Source organism: Melospiza georgiana, chromosome 5 (assembly GCF_028018845.1).
Source record: "Melospiza georgiana isolate bMelGeo1 chromosome 5, bMelGeo1.pri, whole genome shotgun sequence".
In the NCBI taxonomy this organism is placed as follows: domain Eukaryota; kingdom Metazoa; phylum Chordata; class Aves; order Passeriformes; family Passerellidae; genus Melospiza; species Melospiza georgiana.
Genome location: NC_080434.1, coordinates 23180010 through 23202720, shown reverse-complemented (window position 1 = coordinate 23202720; position 22711 = coordinate 23180010). Strand labels below are relative to the sequence as shown.

The following is a 22711-nucleotide window of genomic DNA, read 5'->3' as shown; positions in this document are numbered from 1 at the left end:
GGTGTGTGGAGTTGGACCCGCTCGGTCCCGGCGGCAGCCCCAGAACCCACAGAGGCAGGACCCGGCCCCGCCGTCCCTCCCGCCCCACAGGGCAGCGCCTCCCGCCGCCCTCCACACGAGAGGCGCACGCGCCCGCGCGCTCCGGCCCGGCGATTGGCGGTAGCGGCCGTGACGTCATCGCCGCGCGCCGGCAGCAGCCCCGCGCCCCGCTCCTGAGGGGAGCGCGCCGTGCTCGCGCCGCTGCCCGGGCCCCATCCCGCCCTGCCGCCGGCCCGCGCCGCTGCCCCGGGGGCCGGCCCGGGCCCGCCCTGCCCGCCGCTCCCGCTCCCTGCCGCCTTTCCCGCTGCGCCACAGGTGCGTGTGGGGCCCGCCGCCCTGAGATGAGGAGGGACGCCGGGGGAGCGCGGGGGAGAGGGAGAGAGGGTGGGTGGGCGGATGGATGGTTGGGCAGGAGCCTCCCCGCTGCCTGACAGCGCCCCTGGCCGCGCGTTCCTCTGGCAGCGTTTTACTGTCTGTATTAGACCGGCCCTGCCGGCTCTCTCCCCTTCATGGCTCTTCCCGCAGGAAGCTTAAGAACATGAGCCTCTACAATTTGGACCGGTTCCGCTTCGAGAGGAAGGGGAAGGGCGCGGAGCAGGTGTCGGTGTCGCCGTCCCCGCCGGCCGCCTGCGCCGAGGCACCTGGCGCTGCCGTGCGGGCCCCCGGAGCGGAGGAGGAGGAAGGTGCGGGTGACAACAAGAGACCGGGCACTCCGGCTTCGGACGTGACAGAGAGAACTGGTGAGTCACGTGTTTTGTATGAAGGGCAGTGGAAGTCCTTAATTTCTACAAATGAAGTAATTGTCTTTTGTTTTGGTGTTTGTCATTTTGGGTTTTGCCCCCTTTGCTTGTTTTACAAACGTGTTGTTCTGTACGAACCTTTCACAACAATTTCCACTAAAGTGTCCTCATTTGCAGCAGTGTGTGCTCTCATTGAGCATGTGCATTTACAGGCAAGTCGTTAACCTTCTGAAATAACTTGTTTTTTTCAATTGATTAAGTAAGTTTCAGATTAAATGTTGAAAGAGTGTTGTGTTTTCCTATTTGTAAACTCTATTTACTGATACTTATTTTATGCTAGCGTTTCAGTGTTTTCGAGGAAGAAATGGCTTTTACTTTTAATTGCCTGATAGATGCAACACTGTAGACTTAATTTTCTCAGTAGAGGCCTTGCCTAATGTATCATGGAGCATTACAGATGGAATTGAAACGATAGGGAACAGTTTCTTTTCACTTCGGCCTGGTTTTGTAAAGAGCTGAGAGACCTGGTACTGATTCTCAGAAGCTGACTGTGTTACTGGTTTTGTTGTAGTGCTTGTCCTCTTGGGGCAGAAGCTTGGGGTTTTCATGGAAATGTCAAAACCTTGATTGTGTCATAGTGTGTTAGTTTCCTTTGGCTGAGACTGAGTAGGGATGTGCTGTTATTGTCTGGATTTGCTGGTTAATACTAGGGACTGAAATTGCTGTTGGCTGTGTAATCACATTCACCAGTGTGTTTTTCCTGTTACTGAGGCATTTGAGAAACAGACAGTATCTCCTGCTGATTATTTTATTATTTCTCAGACATAGCATATGACTTGTGGTATAGCTGTCAAATTACAGGTGTTACAGGAGAGATCAGACAGACTTTGAAAGTGCATTTATTCAAAAAATGAAACAATGTCTCTTGATGTTGTTTAACTGCATTTTTTGGCACGTGACTTTCTCTTGGTGCAAGGCAGTTTTTCACAACACCTTATCTAGGTAATAACAGAGAACCATTCATGCACAAGGAGTTCCTCTTTTAACACTGAATGAAGTCAGAATTACAGAAGGTGGATATTTACTCTTCCCTGAAGTTTGCTTTAGTGCAGGTTGACTGTTGTCAGTTGATTGGAGTGCTCTTGTGTTTACATTAGTAAATATCAAGCAGTGTTCTGTGTTAAATATGTAAAGCATGTAAGTTGCCGGTCTGGAACTAGTAACCTGTTGCAAAGAATTTTGGTGACAGGGAGGACTTTACAGAAGACGTGAGCAGCTGTTAGTTCTGGCTCCTGCTGATGTGTCTTTGCCATGCTTGTATGGCACAATGGGCACTCTGAGGAAGTGCACTTTGGAGCAGGTGCTCCCTTCCTGATGGTGGTGAATCATTGTCCTGTGCTCTGGAGGAGTTACTGAGTGCAGGGGCCCTTCTTGAGCTCTCAGTGTAGTGGTGCAGTAATGCATGGTGCTGCTTGTTTTGTGCCTTAGTGGTTTGGGGATTTACTTTATTTTGGCGTTGTGCTTCATCCTTTAATCTGCCTGTGGACTTTGTCAGTGTAAGCATGTAGCTGGACCAAGAGATTTCACTGCTTGTTTTTCAAAATGCTGGTTTCCCTTGACTTCAGTTCTGCAGGACTGTGGAGAAGGGATGTGACACCCAATTTAGAGGCATTAGTTCAGATACAAGGTAATAAAAAGAAAGGTGAAGGCCGGCCTAAAAGATATGGAATGCCAGGCTGAGTGCTTGTGAGGAAAACTGGTGGGAGATGGTGGTGGCTAACAGTGAAACAGGGTAGAGTGCAAGAGCAGGCAGAACTGCAGCAGGTGTCCAATTGAAATAAACACCCATGGGCACAGATGCTGGTGGAGAACTGGGGCACTAATTAACATTTAAAATTGAGGTGTAATTAGTGGTGCTCTGCAAATACATAATGCTTCATCTTTCACAGATATTGAGTGTTTAAAGAAGATCAAGTGGTTTACTTTTTTTCTCCCACTTATTTGCACATGAATGTTATGTAACCCCTTTAAAGAATTAATAACCTTTTAAGAAATGAAATCACATTTTCTACGTCTACAGAAGTTAACAAAAAATTAAACACTCAGATTTTGTCTGCATGATATGAGGCACTTAAATGTAATAGAGAAGACTAGATTTGATGAGCAGATGCCTGTCCTCCTTGTTTCCTAATTAATGTCATGAAGACAAAATTTTTCTTGGTTTGGGTCAAATAAAACAGTCAGGGTTTTTTTGTTGGGTTTGTTATTGCTGAGTAGTCATGGAAATGCCCAAAGCTGAGTTTGTCACTCTCTGCTGTTAACTGCACCAGCAAGTCAGGCTATGGAGTTGTTCTGTGTGAGGAGCAGTTTACACCAGGCTCACCAAAATGACTTGTCCTGATGCTCAGTGAATCATGTGAGGACAAAGTGATTGACAAAATACTGATACAAGTAAAATACAAGAAACTGGGGAAAGAAGAGGAGTGTGATCTTTATATCACTTATACAAACAAAAATGCTACTAAATCCCTAAAAACTTGGTTGGTTTTCTTTTGCTAACAACTGTGACATAGTCCAACCACTGTGTGGATCTAAAAAGAATTTTAAAATCTTTATCCTTGGTAGCACAAATAGTTTAGTATAATTTCCAAGAGATTTCTTCATATTTCTGTTTTATCAAATGCCCTGAAATATGCATCTAACAAAGTATAGGATTGTCTAAATGTCATCCATCTTCAAAAAGCGTAGTCAGATGTTGTCTGTTGTGTCATGAACCACCATTACCTTTTTAGCTATTTTCTTTAGTTTTGTTTTCCCAGAACAAACTAATATTGGTAAATGCTTCTGTACCCCCTTTATGTCTGCAGGTCGTGCTTCTCATTCCTTTGTGTTGGACATTCATCCTTTATGCTTTAATAAGCAGTTTGTGGTGTGATGGCCACAAGAATTGTTCATCTTTGTACACTTGTCTGTGCTCAAAATTACACAGACCTGCAGTGACTTTGCAGCCAGGTTGTAAGGAATAATTCTGCACTGCATTTACTGAGGGATAGAAACCAATTCTGGGGACAGTCACCAAATTATACATGGTAGATATCTCTAAAAAGAGTTGGAAAAATACACTGGAGTTGCTTACTACAGTTTTTCATGCAAATGAGTATTGTTTACTCAATAGTAATGTTTATTGAATCTCTTAATCTGTTAAGGAAACAAGCATCTTAATTTTCATTTAGATGTTTTTAATTTTGTAAATAGCTCAGTGTACTAAGATAATGAGATTAGTCTACACTGTTGTAGAAATGGAGCAGAACTGTACCAGAAGTGCACAAATTAGAATAATTACCAACATGAATTTCAAAATGAGGCCTTTATTCAGGTCTCAAAAAGGCATGCTTACTAAGCTTCCAAAAAGAATTGAAATAAAAGTTGTAAAATAAATTAAACTACAATATATAACCCCATTATTGATGGCTGATTTTGTTGATGTACTCTCTCTACTGTTTGAATATGTATCCTAAATGACTACACTTTGAGATTATAATGCTCAGAGCTCACTTGCACTGGCACTGCTCTTTTTTGTTCTGTTGTCATTTTCTCTGGGATCTGTGGAAGTTCTTGTTTTTTGCTTATTCTCAGTTCATAGAGTGTAATTCTACTTGGAGTATTTCTGGAAAGAAGTGATGACTGCAGTATCAAGTGAAGTTTTCTAAGGGTTCATAAGAAGATATGTTGAAGTAATCATTGTTTTAAAAGGGCAGCTTTAAGAAGTACCTTAGAGTAATACTGACATTTAGGATTATTTTAGCCAATGGAAAAGACTTTTCTTTGAAAAGGGAATTCTTATTACCATGTAGGCTTGAGCAGCATGTGCTTGATGCTGCTTTCCAAAACTAGGTGGAAGTTACTTTCTATTTGACAATGCTTGTTGGACAATGTTAGTAAATGTGGTAAGCCTCTTAAGTATTGCCTCAGTTTTTGCTGTGGTTTTACCTTTGTTTTTACTTGGGAGAGAAGCTGGCTTTCTCAGAGTGAGGTGTATGATTTGTGTAGGAGGCTGTGTTTAGAATTACAGGGCAGTGGATTCTCTTTTTGTGCTAGCAAAAATTGGTGGTTGTTGTTGGGTTTTGGTTTTGATGTTAATGTGTGCATACAGGGATATTTATGAGTGTTCCTATTTCTGGCCTCAGAGTCAAAATCTGGTCTTATGGTTGCAGGTATTCCTTAATAGTTCTTTTGAATTGCTTGTAATCAGAAAATTCTGCCTCCAACAATTACATATTGTTGCTATGACTTTCATCTATTACTACTCTACAAAGTTACAGTTTGCTCTAAAAATGAGCATTCCTTATTAAATGTGTGATTTCTGCTTCCTCCCCAGTTAGTAGGATACTCTGTTCAGTGGGATAGGTGGAGGAAGTGCAGAAGATTGGGCTTTTTATTGAGAGGGAGAATGCTTTTTTTTTTCATCAGGTAACTCAGCATTTTTTAAATATGGAAGTTAGGAGCTGTCATGAAGACTAGACAGTAATTGCTAAATAAAATAAAAGTAAAATGAGAAATCACTTAGTGAAATAGTAAATACTCTTTATTTAGATATAAATCTTGTCTAAGGTTTATACTGTAGAATAAAACTATTTTTAAGACTGTCATATTTTTGTAAAATTTCCTTGTGTTTTTCCTTTAAATTCAGTAAAGAAGCCTCTTAGCAAAGTTGTCATGAGCACCTGTCATTTCTGTGTCACGCTGCTTACAAGGAGAATTTGTTTGAAATTTAGTCTAATCTACAAGGCAAAGATCCATGAAAACTGCCTTGATCTGTTCTCTTAATTCAGTATAGATGTGAAATTCTCATGTTTCTTATAGGCCTGTTCTGATATTGAATCACATATTTTAATGTGTTTTGTATTTCTATCCTATTGTGGTAGCCTTTGCCCTGATAACCCAACTTCATAATGTTCCCAAAGGTCTCTCTTGCTCCTCTCCTGTATTCATCTAAAAACTTAATCAGTTTTCAGATGAAGCAAGTGCATCAAGGACAACACATCTCCTTGCTAAAATGGACAGATAGAAGAAGGTATTGCTCAGGAAGCTTCCACTGCCAGCATGTTGATCTTGGATGCAGGGAGGTCTGTCTTGCAACAGTGTACTACTACTTCAGAACTAATAATTTTTATGCATTCCTGAATTTGCATGTGTATAGGCTTTTCAAAATAAGATTAATTTGCCAAGTGAGACTTTTGCCTCTTCTAAAAATCATTGCTATAATCCTAGATTGTGTTTTGAAAGTGATAGCAAAGACTTAGATTTTGCTAACTCTACTAAAACTAGGTCTTTTATCCCAGATGATGGAATTAGGCACCATGTGGCTCCTTTCTGCATTTGACTATCAGATTAATTTATTCTAGCTTCATCTGTGTCTACTGTCTGCTGGCAAATTAGCCTTGCAAACTGATGTTACATTCTAGTAATTTGACTTAGCAAGTTTCTACATTACTGAATGGAGAGAGAAGAAACTACCTTTACTTCTAGCCAAAACTGTGGTTCCAGAGTTAGCAGCATCCCTGGTTCACAAGCACATGAGTTTTAAAAAAGGATGGGTGTGTTTAGGGGGAGAGGATGCCTGTGATACTTTGTTTTGTTATGAGAATTGAAGATCTCTTCACATGAGGACTTCCTGTGACAGTAGTATCACTGAAACACAGCTTTCCCAGAAGCTGGTGGCTGACTCTGCTGCCCCTTATCCTGGGTTTTTCCTGTGTGTGGTTAAGGTCACCTTGTAGAGGGATCCATTCAGTGCAGGTCGCTCAGTGGCTCAGGTTGAGCTGTGGGTGGGGAGAGCCCCAGGCAGGGGGCAGGGAAGTGCTGACCCCCTGCACAGAGGTCCCAGGTGCCCATGGCCCTGCCAGGGCACAGGACACTCAGGAGCTGATGGCTCCAGACTTGCTTGCACTTAGACTGTGAGCGTGTAAAAGCCCAGGATTTTTTTGTGGGGGGTTTTTCCTCAGAGGCACCAGCTGGAGCTGTGGTTTTGTTACTGTACCTTGATTAAATGATATTGGGGATCTAGACATCTGAGGGTGCTCTGGAAAACCTGGTGTGACTCTGTCAATGTGGGATCTGTAGCTGCAAAAGGGTCTTGGTCCCAGCTCAGATGCTGCTGCCAGAGTGGCTCCTGGATTGTTGGACAAGGAAGGCTTTTAACAACCTGAAGTCTTAAGCCTTCAATGATTGCTCTTTTGAACTGTCACTGAACCCTTGTTGATGTTTCCTTATAGACACTGAGTTACATTCACCTCCATCCTTTTAGCCACTATGAAGCTCCATTTTAAAGTTGTTTTCTTCTGTTTCTGTAGTGTACTCTGTAACATTTGGTACCATATATTTTTAGTTTATTGGGTGCCTTTGCCTTTCAAAGCCTTTGCAGTTTCCTGTGTCAGCAAATATCTTGTACTTCTAGGATTTATCATTTTTCTCCTTTCATTCAGTGCTGCCACAGTGTGTTATTTAAAATTTATTTTCCACGAGATTTCTTTCATCGAGAAAATGTTCTCTGCAGCTGTCACGTTCTCTGCTCTATACATCAATTTTTCTCTCTTCATAGAGAAAAGAGAGAAATGTGCTTTTGTTTCTGTCCATGTTCTGATAAGCCTGGAAGTAGTTCAGAGGACTTTGCTTATTATTTATCTAAAAATAAGTATTTATTTGTTCATTTATAAATAATCATTTACCTGAAATATATGTTCTCTTAAATGTTGTAATATAAAAATTGTTTGGTGTAAGAGAGCTGAAGATCCTTTGCCAGGTAAGTTCCCACTTTAAGAAATGCAGCTGACAGGAATTCTGTGTGCATGAGAAAGTGAGTTCTGTTTAACTGACTGTTGTGTCTCTGAAAACAATCATAGCTACCTGATGCTCTGAGTAGAAATAAATATTTGAAGTTGTAAGTCATTGTCTCCTCTTTCTTCTCCCATTGAAATGTCTTGCACAGAGTATTCCACCATCCCAGAAACTCCTGAAGCCCAGAGGACAAGCAAAGTGTCTTACTTCAAGCGGCAGCGCCAGCGAGGGGTGCAGTTCCTGGATGGGTCTGACAGCGAGGATGAGGAGCCAAGAAGAAAAGGAACCCAGGCCCCGAGGGCAAAGGTGGCCGTAATGTACGCTTTGAGCCACATTTCTGTCCCGTCTCTGCACCCCCAGGGGCTGTTGTCAGTTCAAACCCTGAAGTGAAAATCGGAGCCTAGGTTAAGTTCTTGTTTGCTCCTTTGGGATTCAGCTGCCCCTAACTAAACTTTACTGGTTTTCCAGGGAAGAAGTATCCTGGTAAAACATTTTCTCAGTGGGAGGAGTTTTGTGATGTTGAAACGTGTGGTGTTTGTTCATTTATGCATTTGTGCCTTTGCCCTTCTGAAATCCTTTTAGTGCAATTTGAAAACGTAACATAAAACACTTGCTTTACTAATTTTCAACTGTTAGAATTGTGGTTTTTTTTTTTTGTATATGCAGCTATATTTGACAGGGAAGCAAATAGAACTTCAGTATGTTGTACAAGTCCTGAGGTAAACTTAAGTATGAGTTGTATGGTGTGTTTCCTATGCACAGTGAAAATTATTTCTTTCCTAAGTTATTTGGGAATTTATGTTTTTGAATGTGCTGAGAGGGAAGAGTCACTGTGCAGGAGTTGCTTGTGTGTGTGCTGAAAAGACAGTGTTGAGAGAGCAGGTGAGACAAGATGTAGATAGGCATCTGCAGCCATTTGCAACAGTGTAAAGGAACCCCTGCTAGTTATGTCTGTGTGGTGATTGTGCCCTCTAGATGTTCTTGTGCTAAGCAAAACAAGATGGCTTTACCTGCTTTTTTGATAGTCTAGTTGAATTAATGGGCAGAAAACTTGTGTGGGAATTGCAGCCTTAACAGTTGTTGCTTCTTGTCAGGTTTTCAGTCCTACACAGAGCCTGGAGTTATTAGGGGTTTACAGCAGAAGTGAAATAATGCATTTTTGTACTGCTGTTACCTGAAATGCTGATGTTGTGCTGTTTTTCTTTTTTTAGTGTTTGCCCCCCAAAGTTTCAACTTAAGGGAGCTACTTGAAAAGGAGAAAAGTATTAGCAGTTACAAGTGAGCTCCTGCTTCTGCCTGTGATTTAAGTTGTAGATTGTGCAAGGAGACAGAGGTGGCCAGCTGGTTGCATGCATCAAATTGGCTTGTGTGCAGTGCTGTGTGAATGGAGTTACTCTGCTTCTGGGATCAATCCCACCTGGAAGCAGCTCAAGGGGTTTTCTGTCATATAGAGCTGATGCTGATAAGCCACGCAGGATGCAACTTGTAGAGCCATTGCTTCCTGTTCCTATGCTGTGTTGCTGTTGCTGGGAGTGAGAGATGGACAGCAAGGTGACTCCCTGGTGGGGTTGATGACCATGAGACTACATCCTCTTGTGCTCCTCAGTATTCCTGTGTAGCCACCAGGCACCTCAGTGCTTGACACTTTGTCCCAGTGTGCCAGCTCGGGTGCAGATTGATGTGCACAGAGCCCACAGGGCTGTGGCACAAGTGGCTGTTCTGGTTGAGCTAACAAACAAATGGAGAGTGGGGCAGGAGTTAGCTGGGATCTGTCCAGGCTTAGCTCTGGCTCATGCTGAATTATGGCTTTGCATGGAATCACTCAATTCATTGTCTGCATTGTGCATTTTAGTGCATGTGTTACTTAGTTTGTGGGGTTTTTTGGGGTTTTACTTCATTTTTACAGAGTATCCTAGCTTCCCTTGTTCTGAACAAGGCACAGAACAGAAAGTGGAAAGTTTAGAGTAGAAAACACATCTTTCCTAAAGAAAATTTGCCATGGCTTGTGCTACCAGAGGGTTGCTGTCTGGAAAAAAAAGCAGAATCTAACACAAGGATTTTTTGGGTCAGAGTTGCTCAGCAGTTAAATGAGTGTTTCTTTATGCTTGATAAGAATGTGATTATACACAGAGGACAAGATTTATGATGTATGCAACTCTCGCTTTGTTGAAAAGTGTCTAGATGTTATTCCCTGATAGGAAAGGATAGGATAATTGCAGTGTCACCATTTTCATTTGGATTGATTTTTTTCTTTTTCATATGCACTTTTTACAAGAAACCTTCCTTATCAAGGTAAAAAGATCAGAAAAATGCCAATAGATTTTAATATGATACTTAAAGAAGTGGTTTTTTTAAGTGGAAGGAGGATTCATGTTTTGAGGCTTACAACTCAATGCCTTGATGGACTGAAGAATAATTTGGATTCTCTCTTGTTACTTCCTTACTCTTTAGAGTAACCTAGAGAGTCCTAGTAGCTGTGTGTGCCTTTTGAAAAGGGAGGAAATAGTTCTTTGATGAACAGTTACCCTTTGTGTATCTTCTATGTAAGTGATACATATCAATTTTTTTCCAGAATTCTAATGCAATCTGCCTGTTGCAACTGCTAAAGAAAGATATAGTGAGGAAAAGCAGGTTTATTTTTAGTCTTTTACCTGTATTTATGTAGAGGCACGTGCAGGCAAGCCTTTCTGATGGTGAAGTCCCTATTAAATGGCAAACTCCATATGGTTCCATTAATTTTGCCTTCCCAAAAGCAGGTTTTATTGTCTATGGGAGGAAGGAGGATGGGAGACTGGTGCTTGGGTTCAGTCTTATCTGTGCAGCTAATATTCTGGAAGATACATAGGGGTTGCTTTTCCTGCAAATTAGCGTTAATAATCAGTCTTTCAGTAAATTCAGAACGTTATCTTTTTTTTCAGAAAGGCTCTTGCCACATTTATACATTTAAGATGCTGCACAAGGAGCTTTGAATTTTCTTTCTCAGTGAGCCAAGAGCTAGGACAGAGTTAATACTGCACCTGGAAAGTGTTTACAAAGAACCTAATCTACATCTGTTTGTCTGTTGGGCAAATAAACACTAGCAAGGCTGTTTATTTTAAACTTGGGGTAGTCTGATGTAATTCAGGTAGCTGAAACTGTTCAAGTGGCTAAACTTTATTAAGATGGTTGTTATTAAATTATCAATAATCTTTGATAATTTGAGGGTAAGTGATGTTATTTTGCTAGTCCATTCTTCCCTTCTTTCCTTTGCCAAGTTGAAATTGTTTAGTGCAAAGAGGACACTGTACTTGATACATGCCTGACTTTGTCCTGAGTAGAGGTGTCCCTTTGCCTGCAAGTTGATTCAGTGTTACTGAATGCATCTCAGTGCATTTTGTGCAGTCCTGGTGGGTTAGTTTACAGTAATGTTCTGGTAGAGTAGAACATTCATAAGCAAAAAGAATTTTAATTATTTTTTCTTCCCCTGTACATTGTAGCTCTGAACCATCTGATGATGATGACTGGCCTGAGGAGGAAATGGCCCAGCAGGCACTTGTAAATGGCGGGGAGCAGCAGCCAGCTGTGAAGGAGCATCTAGAGAAGGATACCAGGAACTCAAAGCTGCAAACAATGAAGGAACGTTTTCCCCAAAGAAGTGACCAAGAGTTATTAAAAGTAATAATGCTAAGTTCTTTGATTTATTTTGATGATTATTTTATAGGATTTTATAGGCAGTTTTTCTAAGCTTCTGACTTCATTACAGGGTACAGTCTTGTGGTGAGTTAATGTTGTCTGAATGCTAGGTATCCACTAAAGCTGCTCTGTCACTTTGCTTCTCAGCTGGACAGGGAAGACAATAGAATGAAAGACTTGTGGATCATGATAAAGACATGGAGAGATTGCTCACCAGTTACTGTCATGGGCAAAACAGACTCAACTTGTGGAAAAGATTTAATTTGTTACTGATCAGATCAGAGTAGGGTAATGAGAAATGAATGCAAATCTTAAAACACCTTCCCCCCCACCCCTCCCTTGCTTTGGAGTTTAACTGTATTTGTGATTTTCTCTGCCTCCTTCCCCCCTCATACTAGCGAGGCCTGGGAATGGGATATGGGGGCTGCAGTCAGTACATCAGCCCTCCTCAGCAGGAGGACTCATCACACCCTTCCCTTGCTCCAGATTGGATCCCTTTCCATGGCATGCAGTTCTTCAGGAACAAGCTGCTCCCTTGTGGGTCCCTTCCATAGGGTCCCCAGTCCTGCCAGCAAACGGCTCCAGCAGGGGCCTTCTCTCCATGGGTCCTGCTGGGATCCTGCTTTCAGGGGGCTTCCCATGTAGTCATAGCCTCCTTTGGACGTGCACCTGCTCTGCTGTGCTGTTCTCCATGGGCTGCAGGTGGATCTCTGCTCCACCTTGGCCTTCATGGGCTGCAGGGACACAGCTGCCTCACCATGGGCATCACCACAGGCTGCAAGGGAATCTCTGCTCCAGCAGAGCACCTCTAGCCCTTCCTTCACTGGCCTTAGTGTCTGCAGGGCCATTTCTCTCTCATGAATTCCCCTTCCTCTCTCCTGCTGCAGGTGTGTTGATCCTTCCTATTTCCCTACCCCCTTTCCTTCTTAACCTGTTATCTACTGGTGCTGCCACTGTCCCTGATGGGCTTGGCCTTGGCCAGCAGCAGGACTGTCTTGGATCTGACTGCCACTGGCTCTTTTGGATGCCAGAGAAGCTTCTGGTGGCTTCTCACAGGAGCCACCTCTGTAGCCCCTGCTGCTGTCAAGCCTTGCCATGCAAACACCGTGCAGCTTTTGATTATTGTTTTGTTAATACCAAAGGGTAAAAGTAACATTTTAGGGGAAGTACAACTGTGTAACATTTCCACATGCATGGGAACTTGGATATCTATAAAAGTGAATATATAGACACACACTTCAAATAAACACCTTTAGGTAAGTTCAACAACAGTGAACTCCAGTGTATAGAAAATTTTTCAAGTATTTCTTGTGATGTTTAAGCTTAATTATGGCTATCCCAGTTGGTAACTGCTGTTGTTGGAATGAGCTAGCTGATGAAATGCAGTGGAATCGCTGCCATCTTCCAGTAGATGAAACACTGTGCAAGTTAACATTGATGGCATTTAACATGCAAAGATTTCAGTATTCCAGTGGGGCAAAGGGTAGGTTTGAACTTACTGTAATGTATTCTGATTAAGCTGATGTGGGAACTCTTGGCCATTGTCCAGTGTACAATACAAATCTACAGGTAACTCCTTGCAAGTGAGATATGGTAGTTCATTACAGTAAAATATCTTTAGTACCATACAAGGCTATCATCATTTATAAAGCTAAATGCGTTTAAATTAGTCTGTAAAGTTTCCTGGTTTTTGAAGTGGCATTGAAGAAATACAGACATTTTCCTGAAGTTCCTTGCTCGGTATTTTGTTTCCAAGTGAATCAAGCTTTATGCTTAGACTTCCTTTATTTTGGGAAGAGCAAAAGGTTTTCAAGTAGGAGTTTCTGCATTTTTCTCCTGAACATTAGAGTTAAAATTTGTTGTGCATGTCCAGAATGTATCTTTTGCAGTTTTGGCTGCATAGAATTCGTCTGATTCAAAGACTGATGAAAGTTCATTGTAGCTTAGTAACTTGCTAGAAATGCTATGTGGTGTGTCTCACTGCTGTTTTGGGACTTAGCTACTGAGCAGCATGTGAGGCTGATGGTGTTTGTTTTCAGGAGAATGCAAGATAGCTCCTGTATCAGCAGAACTTTGTAGAAAATGGAGACTATGCAAATTTTTTTTCTACAGTTACATGGGAACATTTTTAAGGAGGGCAGAGGAGTGTCAGGCAAATCTGTTGTTCCTTCATGAAGGATCTGGAGCAGGCTGTCCTGACAAACTTGGCACAACTGATGAATGCTATTAAGGAAAAAAATCACAAGTCTTTTGAAAAGGAAATTGTGCCAATGTAGCAAAATTGTAAGATGCAGTTTCCAAATGTGGACTGATACTTGGGAATCAGGATTCCTCATATCTTCATTTTTTGTGGGGTTTTTTTTTCCATATTCATAACATTTAAGCCATTTGCTTTTGTTGCTGTTACTGCACCTGCAGAAAGCCTTCTGGAAGTCTCAACATGCACTTTGTAAAACAGATTTGTGTTGAGATTACATGTGGATGGAGAAACAATCTAGGACAGCAAGGATGCATTGATAAACATTTCATGCATGCACTTACAGGAAATGGACCAGTGCATCACAATAGTATTCAGACACTTTGAGTTAATAAATCAGAGGGTTTTATTATCTTGTTTTGCAATAGTAACATTGAACAGTGTTTGTAAAAAAGCTTCTAGGTAAATATGTGGAATATGCTTGTGAAGTAGGGAAGAAAGTGATAATAAGTGACATTGTATTCAAAATGTTAATTTGATACCTCTTGGTTTTGCTCTCGGATTTTATAATACATATATATTAGTGGGGAGGGTTTGTGTAAAAGTGTTTTTCAGTCACAGCTGATCCAGCATTGTCTTCCTCTGTTCAACTGGATGAAATTTCTCCACTTAGCAGTTGCCTTTTTTTGTTTTGCAGCTGATAGAATCAGCATGCACAATGGATGAAGCAGTAGCTGCTGGTTTCAAGCTCAATGACAAAGGTATGTTTAACAAAAAAACCCCACAAAACAAAAAAAAAACCCAAACTTTAGAAACTAGTTTAGAACCCAAACTTTAGTAGCTAATTCAGTGAAATTGGTTGGGAAGTGTTAAAAAGTGGTAAAGCTTCTGCTGAAAGTTAGAGCATTGTTTGTTTAGTGTAATAACACAAAACTGAATTTACAAGATTTGCAGAGACAAAAATGAAAAGAGAATGGGGAGCAAAATCTGTAAATAAAACCAGAAAGGAGAATTTTTTTTCTGTGAAGCTCAGGATTGCTTTGCTTGTGGGTTTTTAAGTTATTCTGTTCTTGCTGGTTCCTTTGTCCAGAACTTGAGGCAAATAGTAAAGGGTTAGCAGAAGTAATTCTAAATGTTCTAGGAGAGCAGTCTGGTAGTACAGAAAAATACACTGGGTATGTAGTTACTAATAAGTAGATATTGTTTATATTAAGGTCAGTTGCAGTTTTTGCTTCTGGTTGTTTTCAAGACCTGCTTGTAATTCTGAATAGGAACTCTTAGTCTTAAACACTAGACAGATCCCCCTGGTTCTCTAGCAAAACATCACCCAAACCAAGTTTTTGGACCCTCAGAGCTTATTTAGGGGTGTCTGTTCTGCACCTCAATTCATGCAGTCTCATACTGTTACCAAAACAAAGAAACAAAGCTGGACAAAAACCCTAGCAGATTTTGTGGGAATGTGTTCTAAGTGTTAGATGTGTTAAAGGGTCCATAGTTCTTGGGCTTCGGGTTTGTTTCTTCACATCACCCAAGTCCAGGGTTAAGTCTTGTCTTGTATTGTTGATTTGTTGGAGTTGGTCAGGGAAGAGTGGAATTCTGATATTATAGAAAGCAGATCAACCATCTGTTTACAGTTCAGCTGTCCAAGGTTTTCCTGAGGAATCTTCATTGAAATGATGGAAAAAGCTATTTCTGATCGCTCTTGATGATTAGTTGTTTTGAGTAGTTCATGTATCTTTTCATGCAGGAACCTATGGGTTTGGAGCAATATGTATAGGAGAAAGCATAGGCTGAGGGAGAACTGTTGTACTCCTGTTTGTAGAGTACAGAATTTTTATTTAATTTCCCCTTTGTACTTACTGTATTTTAATTTTCTTATTTTCGTATAAAAGTGCAAAGATTTCTAACAATTTCCAAAAAGTTTTAAGAACATCCAGGCTGCTTGGAGTGAAAGGGATGCTTTTGTGTTTTGGGTTGTTTGATAGGTTTTTTTTGACCAACCACCAAACCACTTTGAATTTGTCACTGTGTGCACTGTAGATGGAAATTCTTGGATACTGGCAACGGGAAGCAAGGCTGGCATGTTTTGAGAAATACACTTAGTGCTGCTGTTCCTGGAAGACTGATTATTTTTCAAGGGTTTTCATAAATATTAAGCCCATTTAAGCTACTGTCTATCCTTAAACTTTGTTGCAGTTCACAGTGTTTGAACTAAATCACTTTGATTTCTGGTATGTAGGCTCTGCCTTTTGGCCATTTTTGTGTTGATTTAAGAATGTTGTTTCACATCTTTTAAATATGAGCCACAGAAAAATCTTCTTGGCAGCAAAATTCTCACTAATCACAGGTGTTGTATAAAATATTTAGTTAGCAGTAAGCATGCCTGACAGTGATGGTATAAATCACCTCATTTTGGACACATTTTTTAAATATGGAGACATTACTGAACATCTGCTTGAACTGTGTCAATTTCAGATATGCTTTACTTGTTGTGAAATGTTGGCTGTGTGAGAGGTCAAGGCAAGATACAGTTTTGCTAAGCATGGCTTTGTGAAAAAAGTGTAGCCACGATATCCTTGAATTTTTCTGTCCTGTCAAAATGACAAAAAGCTTGTCTTTATAGCTTGAATTCAATAGTGGTGTAGAGCTAAAACAAGTAACAGTGCAGATTTTATAAAGGTATGAAGATTAGATGTGACACATTGAAAAGATGTGTCTAAGATGTGAAGTTGTAGTGATACCTTTTGCTTGTGATTTGTTTCTGGTGTTCTTTTCTTGAAAACCTCAGAAGTGGGGGATGTGCTTCTGAGCTGAAGCCTGATGTAAACCTGTCTGGAATTCTCTGCTTTTTGAGCAGTCAGAAATTACTGTTTTCTTTTATCATGATGAGGGAAGTCACAGTAATAAAAGGGGTTTTTTTTTGTGTTAGAGATAGTAGCAAGTAACAGGGGAAATAATGACAGATGCTCCTTTAAAGTCTGAGACCTTGGAGCTGCTTTTCTCATTGCTCATTAGCTGCAAAATTTCTGGGGAGAGCAAGGATTCCTCTGGAAGGCTGTGCCTGCACTCTGAGGACGATTCCTATCTGTAAGAGTTTCTTTATCCCTTCAGCCATATACTCCCTTAGCAAAGGAAGAAAAAGTTAAGTGTACTTTGTAAAGTGGATGTCTTCAGAAAGTTGGCTGGTTTTTTGTCATTTGCAAATGTGGTAGGTTTCCAAAGACCACGGGTTGATTTTTAAATAAATCTGTTTATAGATTCCTGAGACCATGGTTTTCCAGATCCTTTGTTTCAGTTCAATTGCCTCTAAAGTTGCTCATAATGGGGCTTTCTTCAAAGGCTATGGAGTGCTCAGCCCATGACCCAAAACCAGGAAAATCTTTGAAATATTCTTATATCCAGCCCATCTAATTTTTAAGGGCAAAGAGGTTTGCAGGGTCACTGTTCACATTCAGAATTATCCATCCTGAATTGAGCTTAAGAAATAATAGCACAAGGCCTCCAATGCTTGGCCCAGCAGCAGCCTCACAGCTCCTAGTTTGGATATCAAGACAACCACCCATTCCTCAGACTTCAGCTAGTAGCAGGCATTTTCCTGGCAGTATTGTTTAAGTTATTTAAATTATGCCTCATCTTTGGAAGTGTTCAAGGCCATGTTGGATGGGGGTCTGAGCAACCTGATCTGGTGGAAGGTGTCCCTGACTGGAGCAGAGGTGTGGAACTAAGTGATCTTTAGTGTCCCTTCCAACCCAAACATATGATTCTATGATATTTTTATCTAAATATATATAAATACATAGACGTTGAAAAAAATCTTAACAGTGTTTTCTGTTATCTCTTACTAGATCCTTACTTTAAAGAAGAGTTGCTAGTACTTTGCTTTTTGGGGGTGTTTTAATATTTTTTTCAATATTTTTATGCCACTTTTCTGATGTCAGAGTGAATGACTATAGCAGAAAATTTATTTGGAAGTATTTCCACACAAAGTGTCTTCTTGTATGAAGATTTGGCTACATAATGTTGTAGAGTTAAAACTATTTTGATCATCCAGACAGGCTTCTGGATGGGAAAGCAAATGTGCTTTTTGTGAGTGTGTGGGTGTTCTTTTTCACTGGTCTCCCAGGGCAGGCTGGGAGGGAGATGCTGGTATCAGACACCAAAGCTCTGCAGGCACTTGCTGTTCCAGAGAAGATTTAACTTCCAGTAGCATTTCAGATCGTGGACTAGGATTTTTCACAATAATTTGTTCTGGTAATGCTGCTTCAAGCCAAGCTGGTGTGCAGAAATACTGGTAATGTCTTCTGGCCTTCATGAGCCACGCACAGCAGCAGTCTGGAAGTGCACCTGGCTGGGCAGGCCTCAATGCTGAGATGATAATCTCTTGATAATCACCAGGGCCCAAAGACAGTCAGAAAGTTATGGCTCATGTGGAGTGTTTGTAAGTGATAAGGTTATCACAGACTTAATATGCATAGTTTTCTTTGAGATGTGTATATTTAATGTTGAAAAGCATTTGGTAACTGCTCTGGTGTGCACCTGAGCCAGAAATCAGTCACCAGTGATTCCAGATTGGCAGTGATGTACATATTCCAGCACACAGATGGCCTTCAGCCTGGGAGAAATACCAGCTTGAATAAAACCAGACACAGATACACCTTTATGCAACTTGTGTGTAATAACATGTGGTAACTATTAAAAAAAGAAGAATAAAATGCTATTCCAGTAGTTGTATATGAGAAGTAATTACTTGATTAATTAATTGCCAGACAGCTGAAGATAACTTAGAGGTAAATAAACATGTACCTTCAAGCAGCTGCTTTGCTTCAGGTTTCAATGTGTCTGTGCTCTGTAGTAGGAAACTTATGGAGACTGCTAAACATTGTGCAGGTAACAAGTAGCTACTGCATTGTTGTAGTAAGTAAAATATCCTGCTGTTTTGGAGTGAACTTAAGGAAATGAACTAATTCTTTTTTTTCATCTCAATTCTTTTTGAAGCTGCCTCTGGTAAAAGGAAACAAAGAGATTCTCCCACAAACTGCAAAACAAAAAATGAACGAGTTGCAAAAAAGTCAAAAGTCAGTTATGTAAGTACTGTGCTTTTCTCTTTGTGCATTGTAAAATAAATGGAATTACCTGACTTGGTCAGTGACAGTGATGTATTTTATCAGAAAATTAAGTCAAATTAGATCTTGCCATTTGGATGAGATTTTTGTATTTCTTTTATTGTTGACATTCTGAATGGAATGACCTGCTTTGTTCTTTAGTGCTTGTGGCTTTGTATCACACCAGCCACTTCACTGCTTTTTGTGCAAGCAGTTGACGGCAGGTAGCAGTGAGGGAGGCTCTGAGCACTATTCAGTTTTTGTGAGCAGCAGTGGGAATTACAGGCTCTGGATCACTTTTTCTCCTCGGGTCATTCCTGTATTTCTTCAAGCACATCAAGTTAACATATTTTGCTGTATCTACTGCTCTTCTTTGTTATAGATGTTGCTTATATCTTTGAAACTATGACTTGGGGAAATCTTTAAAAATAATGAATTGGTTGCATTTAAAGGAATGACTGCTTTGACCTCTGCTAATAAATGGGAGCTGTGTCATGATCCTGGTGCATTCAGGATGGTATTTGGCAGCTTTGCACAGTCCTGCAGTGCTGTCATGAGGCCATCTCCCAGGCATCCAGGAGACATCCTTGAAAGCCACTTACATAGAAAAAGAGAATTATACATAAATACTGGAGGCTGGATGAGGGAGGATGACTGTGTTGAAATTTAGGCTACTGTTGTCCTCAGACAGAACCAATTAAAGAAAACATGGTTTTCTCTTAAAGCAAAAATATTACAACTCATTTGTAACTCCTCCTTCCTGAAAGAGATATGTGAACTGGGTTTGTTCCTCCTCACCAATCCCCTGGGTTTGGATATGAAAGGAGGCTTTAGTTAATGATTAACCAGCCAGCCTAGCAAACAGCGCTCCACTGGACCTGGTTTTATATATCAACTTGATTTCTGTTCTTAACAGTTTCATTACAATTAAAGGGGGAAGGTTTAGAAAAAACCAAATGTGGAATATGGATTTTTGGAACTCATTCTAGGGAACTGCAGTGAGAACTTGCATGGGGTTTTTTTTCTTAGTTTTGCTTTTCCTTGTGGTTCCTAAGACCAGAGTGTACTTGGGCAGCTCTTCTGTGAACTGTAGCTGCTCTCTTAGTGACACTAACACTCACTGAGGAAAGGAATAATGTCCTCTGTTACTCAGAGTGCCTCTGGATGATGTGGTTTGTGCTCCTTCAGCCAAGTAAGTGTTGATATCTGCTGTAGACAAGTAGCTCTGTAACCACTTTGCATTCAGAGCTCCAGGAAGGAACTGGTGTAGTTCTTTGTGGTGAATGCAAAGCACAGCAGTTTGTGGCCCGTGGAAGTTTTGGCACTTGTTAACTTCCATTTTGCAGGCTGGTAGTAGCTGTTAGTGAAGCTATTGTTGATGAAAAGTTTTACCAGTTTTTGATGTGACTCCACGATGCTGACTCCACATAATATTTGTGAAATTTTTTACCCATAAGTCTTAATATAAACACAGCATTTGACATCTTTGTAGGCTGTGGTGGGATAAACACCACAGGCTTAGTAAGCTAATCTGATCACCAACCCTGACATCTTCTGCCTTAAGTATCGTCCAGAATTGCTAAGAACTTTTGATTTTAAACAAAATAAACTAGACAGTTCTATATTATTTATGTTTTGGTACATGATTTTGCACTGTGTATGCTTATCAAGTAAAAAGTCCCAGTTTTTCATGACTGAAGACATTTTCTATGTTCATGAAAGTTTTGGTCTTTGATCATTGACTGTTGACTAGGAATCACTTAAGCTTAAGTTTGTCTAAAGTGCTTTTGTCATTCAGAGTACCTCTTTAAGGATAATCAGTGCTGATGAGGTTTTCTTCTGTTTCTGTAGTTGTAATTAATATTAAACCTAATAGGTACCTTTTTTAACATAGCTGGATGACTCAGAACCCAAAAGACAATGGGAGAGGCAAGAGATGCTTGTGAAGAAGTTGCAAAGTACATTCCCTGGATTGGATAAGGAGGTGAGCTGATGTCTCCCTATAGCACATCAGGTTTTGAGTTCTTAAGAAAACTGCAGCTGTTGATAGTCCATATGAAACAGTTCTTTTACAACAGCACTTCCAGGAAGAGCCCAGGATAGGAAGGTTTTTACTGTTCCTGCTTTTACAATATAACTTGTCCTGAGGTGAGAGCTATGGGATGTAGTTAGGACTACAAGGACCTTCTCTTCCTACATTTCTGGCCCTATCACAGGGCTAGCATAGTCAAATTTGATGACTTACTGTAAAAATGCAAGAGGAAATGATCCCTCCCTCTCTCCTTCTTCTCCCCCAGACTGCTAAATATATTTAGCACTTTGGATTACTTCAGTACCTGATGGTCCTCAGCAACTATTTGAGCCCTTTCAGTACTGTGCTTGAAATTGTTGAAAGCCAAGCTTGTTCATGTGGGTTCTTACACTTTTGAAAAGTGGAGTGCAGCTCTGCCTAAACTGAATGTACAAAGAAGCTGAAGGGTTTTCTCACTTTGATTTCCTTTTATTTTGAATCATCTGATTTACAAGGGTTTTCCTTGCCTGATGTTACTAGGCACAGAAATTCAGCTTGTGCTTATCTCACCACAATGCAAAATGTCTTACTTTTTACTAGGAGCTGAGAGAGGTACTTGAGGAACATAACTGGGTGTTTCATGATGCACTGGAGGCCCTGAAAATATTTGCCGACGACGAGGAGGGTAAAGACAGATTCATAATTCATTTTATCCAAACATGAAACAGAGTTGTGATGCAAATATTTTTCAATGTTCAGCAATGACAGTCCTGACACCATGCCTAGAAACTTGGACTTATACTTGAAATCATTGTTACAGGGACGATAAAAGAAGGAGGCTCAATTTTTCTGTATTTTTATTTATGCTCTCTAACTAGGGATAAATGTCTTTGCCCTGCTAATACAGATAGGTATGAAAAGTTGTAATTACCTATGGGTATCTTTTAAAATATATTTTGGTACATGTCAAAGCTGATAACATGCTCCCTTCCTACTTGTTTAAAAAAAAGCTAAAAAGCTTTGTTTTATAACTACACGATTTGTAAATTACTGGTTTCCAAACCTGTAATTGCAAATAACTGCATAGGTAACAAGTAATATATGCTATTTTGTCAATTTTAAAATGTATTCTAGGAGAGGAACATCCTAGAAGCAGGCCTTGAATTATGCAACCCATCTGTAAATCCCAGTACTTTAAATGTGGTAGGGAGCAAACTCAGTGATTGCAAGTAAATCTGCAAGTTATAACTTAAGTCCTATTTAATGAGTTGATTACTTTTCAGTGTATTACACAGCTGTCAGATATGTACATGTTTTGCTGTATCAGCTATTTAAGTGTTCTTGGGACAGGGTAGTGTTCTTAACTGGATTCTTTACAAGTGGAGAGAGCTAGCAGTGCTCAGGAAGTTGTGTCCTTGCTGCTGCCTCTGAGGAGGCAGATGTCAGGGTTGGAGTCAGCAGCAAGCTGGGATTGGAGAGAATAGAAACTTCTGTGCTGCAAGCATTCAAAAGTGAAGGAATCAAAACCCTTACAAGGCGCTTCTGAAAATTACTTTCTTGTGTTCAGATAAATACCTTCTGTCTTATTTTAAGGCAGCTGAGTTACTTTGGTTGGAGATGCCTCATTATTTGAGGTTTTTTAGCGTGTTTTCATTGTCCCACCCCAAATACTGTACTAGAGTGCATTAAAATGGAAAACATGTGTCATTTTCTTGGTGAAAAAAAGCTTGTTTTCTCAAGTCAGCAGAATTAATATCTCTGCAGTCAGGTGCAGTGCGACCACTATCTCATCTTAAGAATACATCAGAGTTCTTGACTGTTTGCTCTGAATCAGAGCTGCTGCACCTCACAAATATTACATTATGTTGATCATATGTATTTTAAGCTACTTAAGACCTTCTGCTGTTTGACCATTCTACAAATGAGCTTTACTTACCTTGTACTCACAGTTAGAGCTATTTGTATATTTTATACAGATTTGCTTTTCTGTTCTCTTAGGATCATCTGCTTTGAGTTCTTGTGTATTAAATGCTAGAACTGTGTTTTACACATCTGTAGGTTTTATTTTGGAAGAACAACTTGTGTTTTCATCAGCCCCATACCAGTATGCATT

The 22711-nt window shown here is 40.4% G+C and overlaps 1 protein-coding gene across 1 annotated transcript in view; it reads left to right on the top strand.

Annotated features, from left to right (window-relative positions):
• Positions 1-300: 300 nt before the first annotated feature.
• The window catches only part of SMARCAD1 (SWI/SNF-related, matrix-associated actin-dependent regulator of chromatin, subfamily a, containing DEAD/H box 1), a 40288-nt gene continuing 17877 nt past the window's right edge, over positions 301-22711 (top strand). Inside the window, exons 1-8 of the mRNA XM_058024977.1 lie at positions 301-354; positions 565-779; positions 7768-7933; positions 11093-11270; positions 14183-14246; positions 18481-18569; positions 20482-20571; positions 21199-21283. Coding sequence (XP_057880960.1) covers positions 578-779; positions 7768-7933; positions 11093-11270; positions 14183-14246; positions 18481-18569; positions 20482-20571; positions 21199-21283 — 874 coding nt within the window. The 5' untranslated portion in view covers positions 301-354; positions 565-577. The remainder of the gene's footprint in view (positions 355-564; positions 780-7767; positions 7934-11092; positions 11271-14182; positions 14247-18480; positions 18570-20481; positions 20572-21198; positions 21284-22711) is intronic.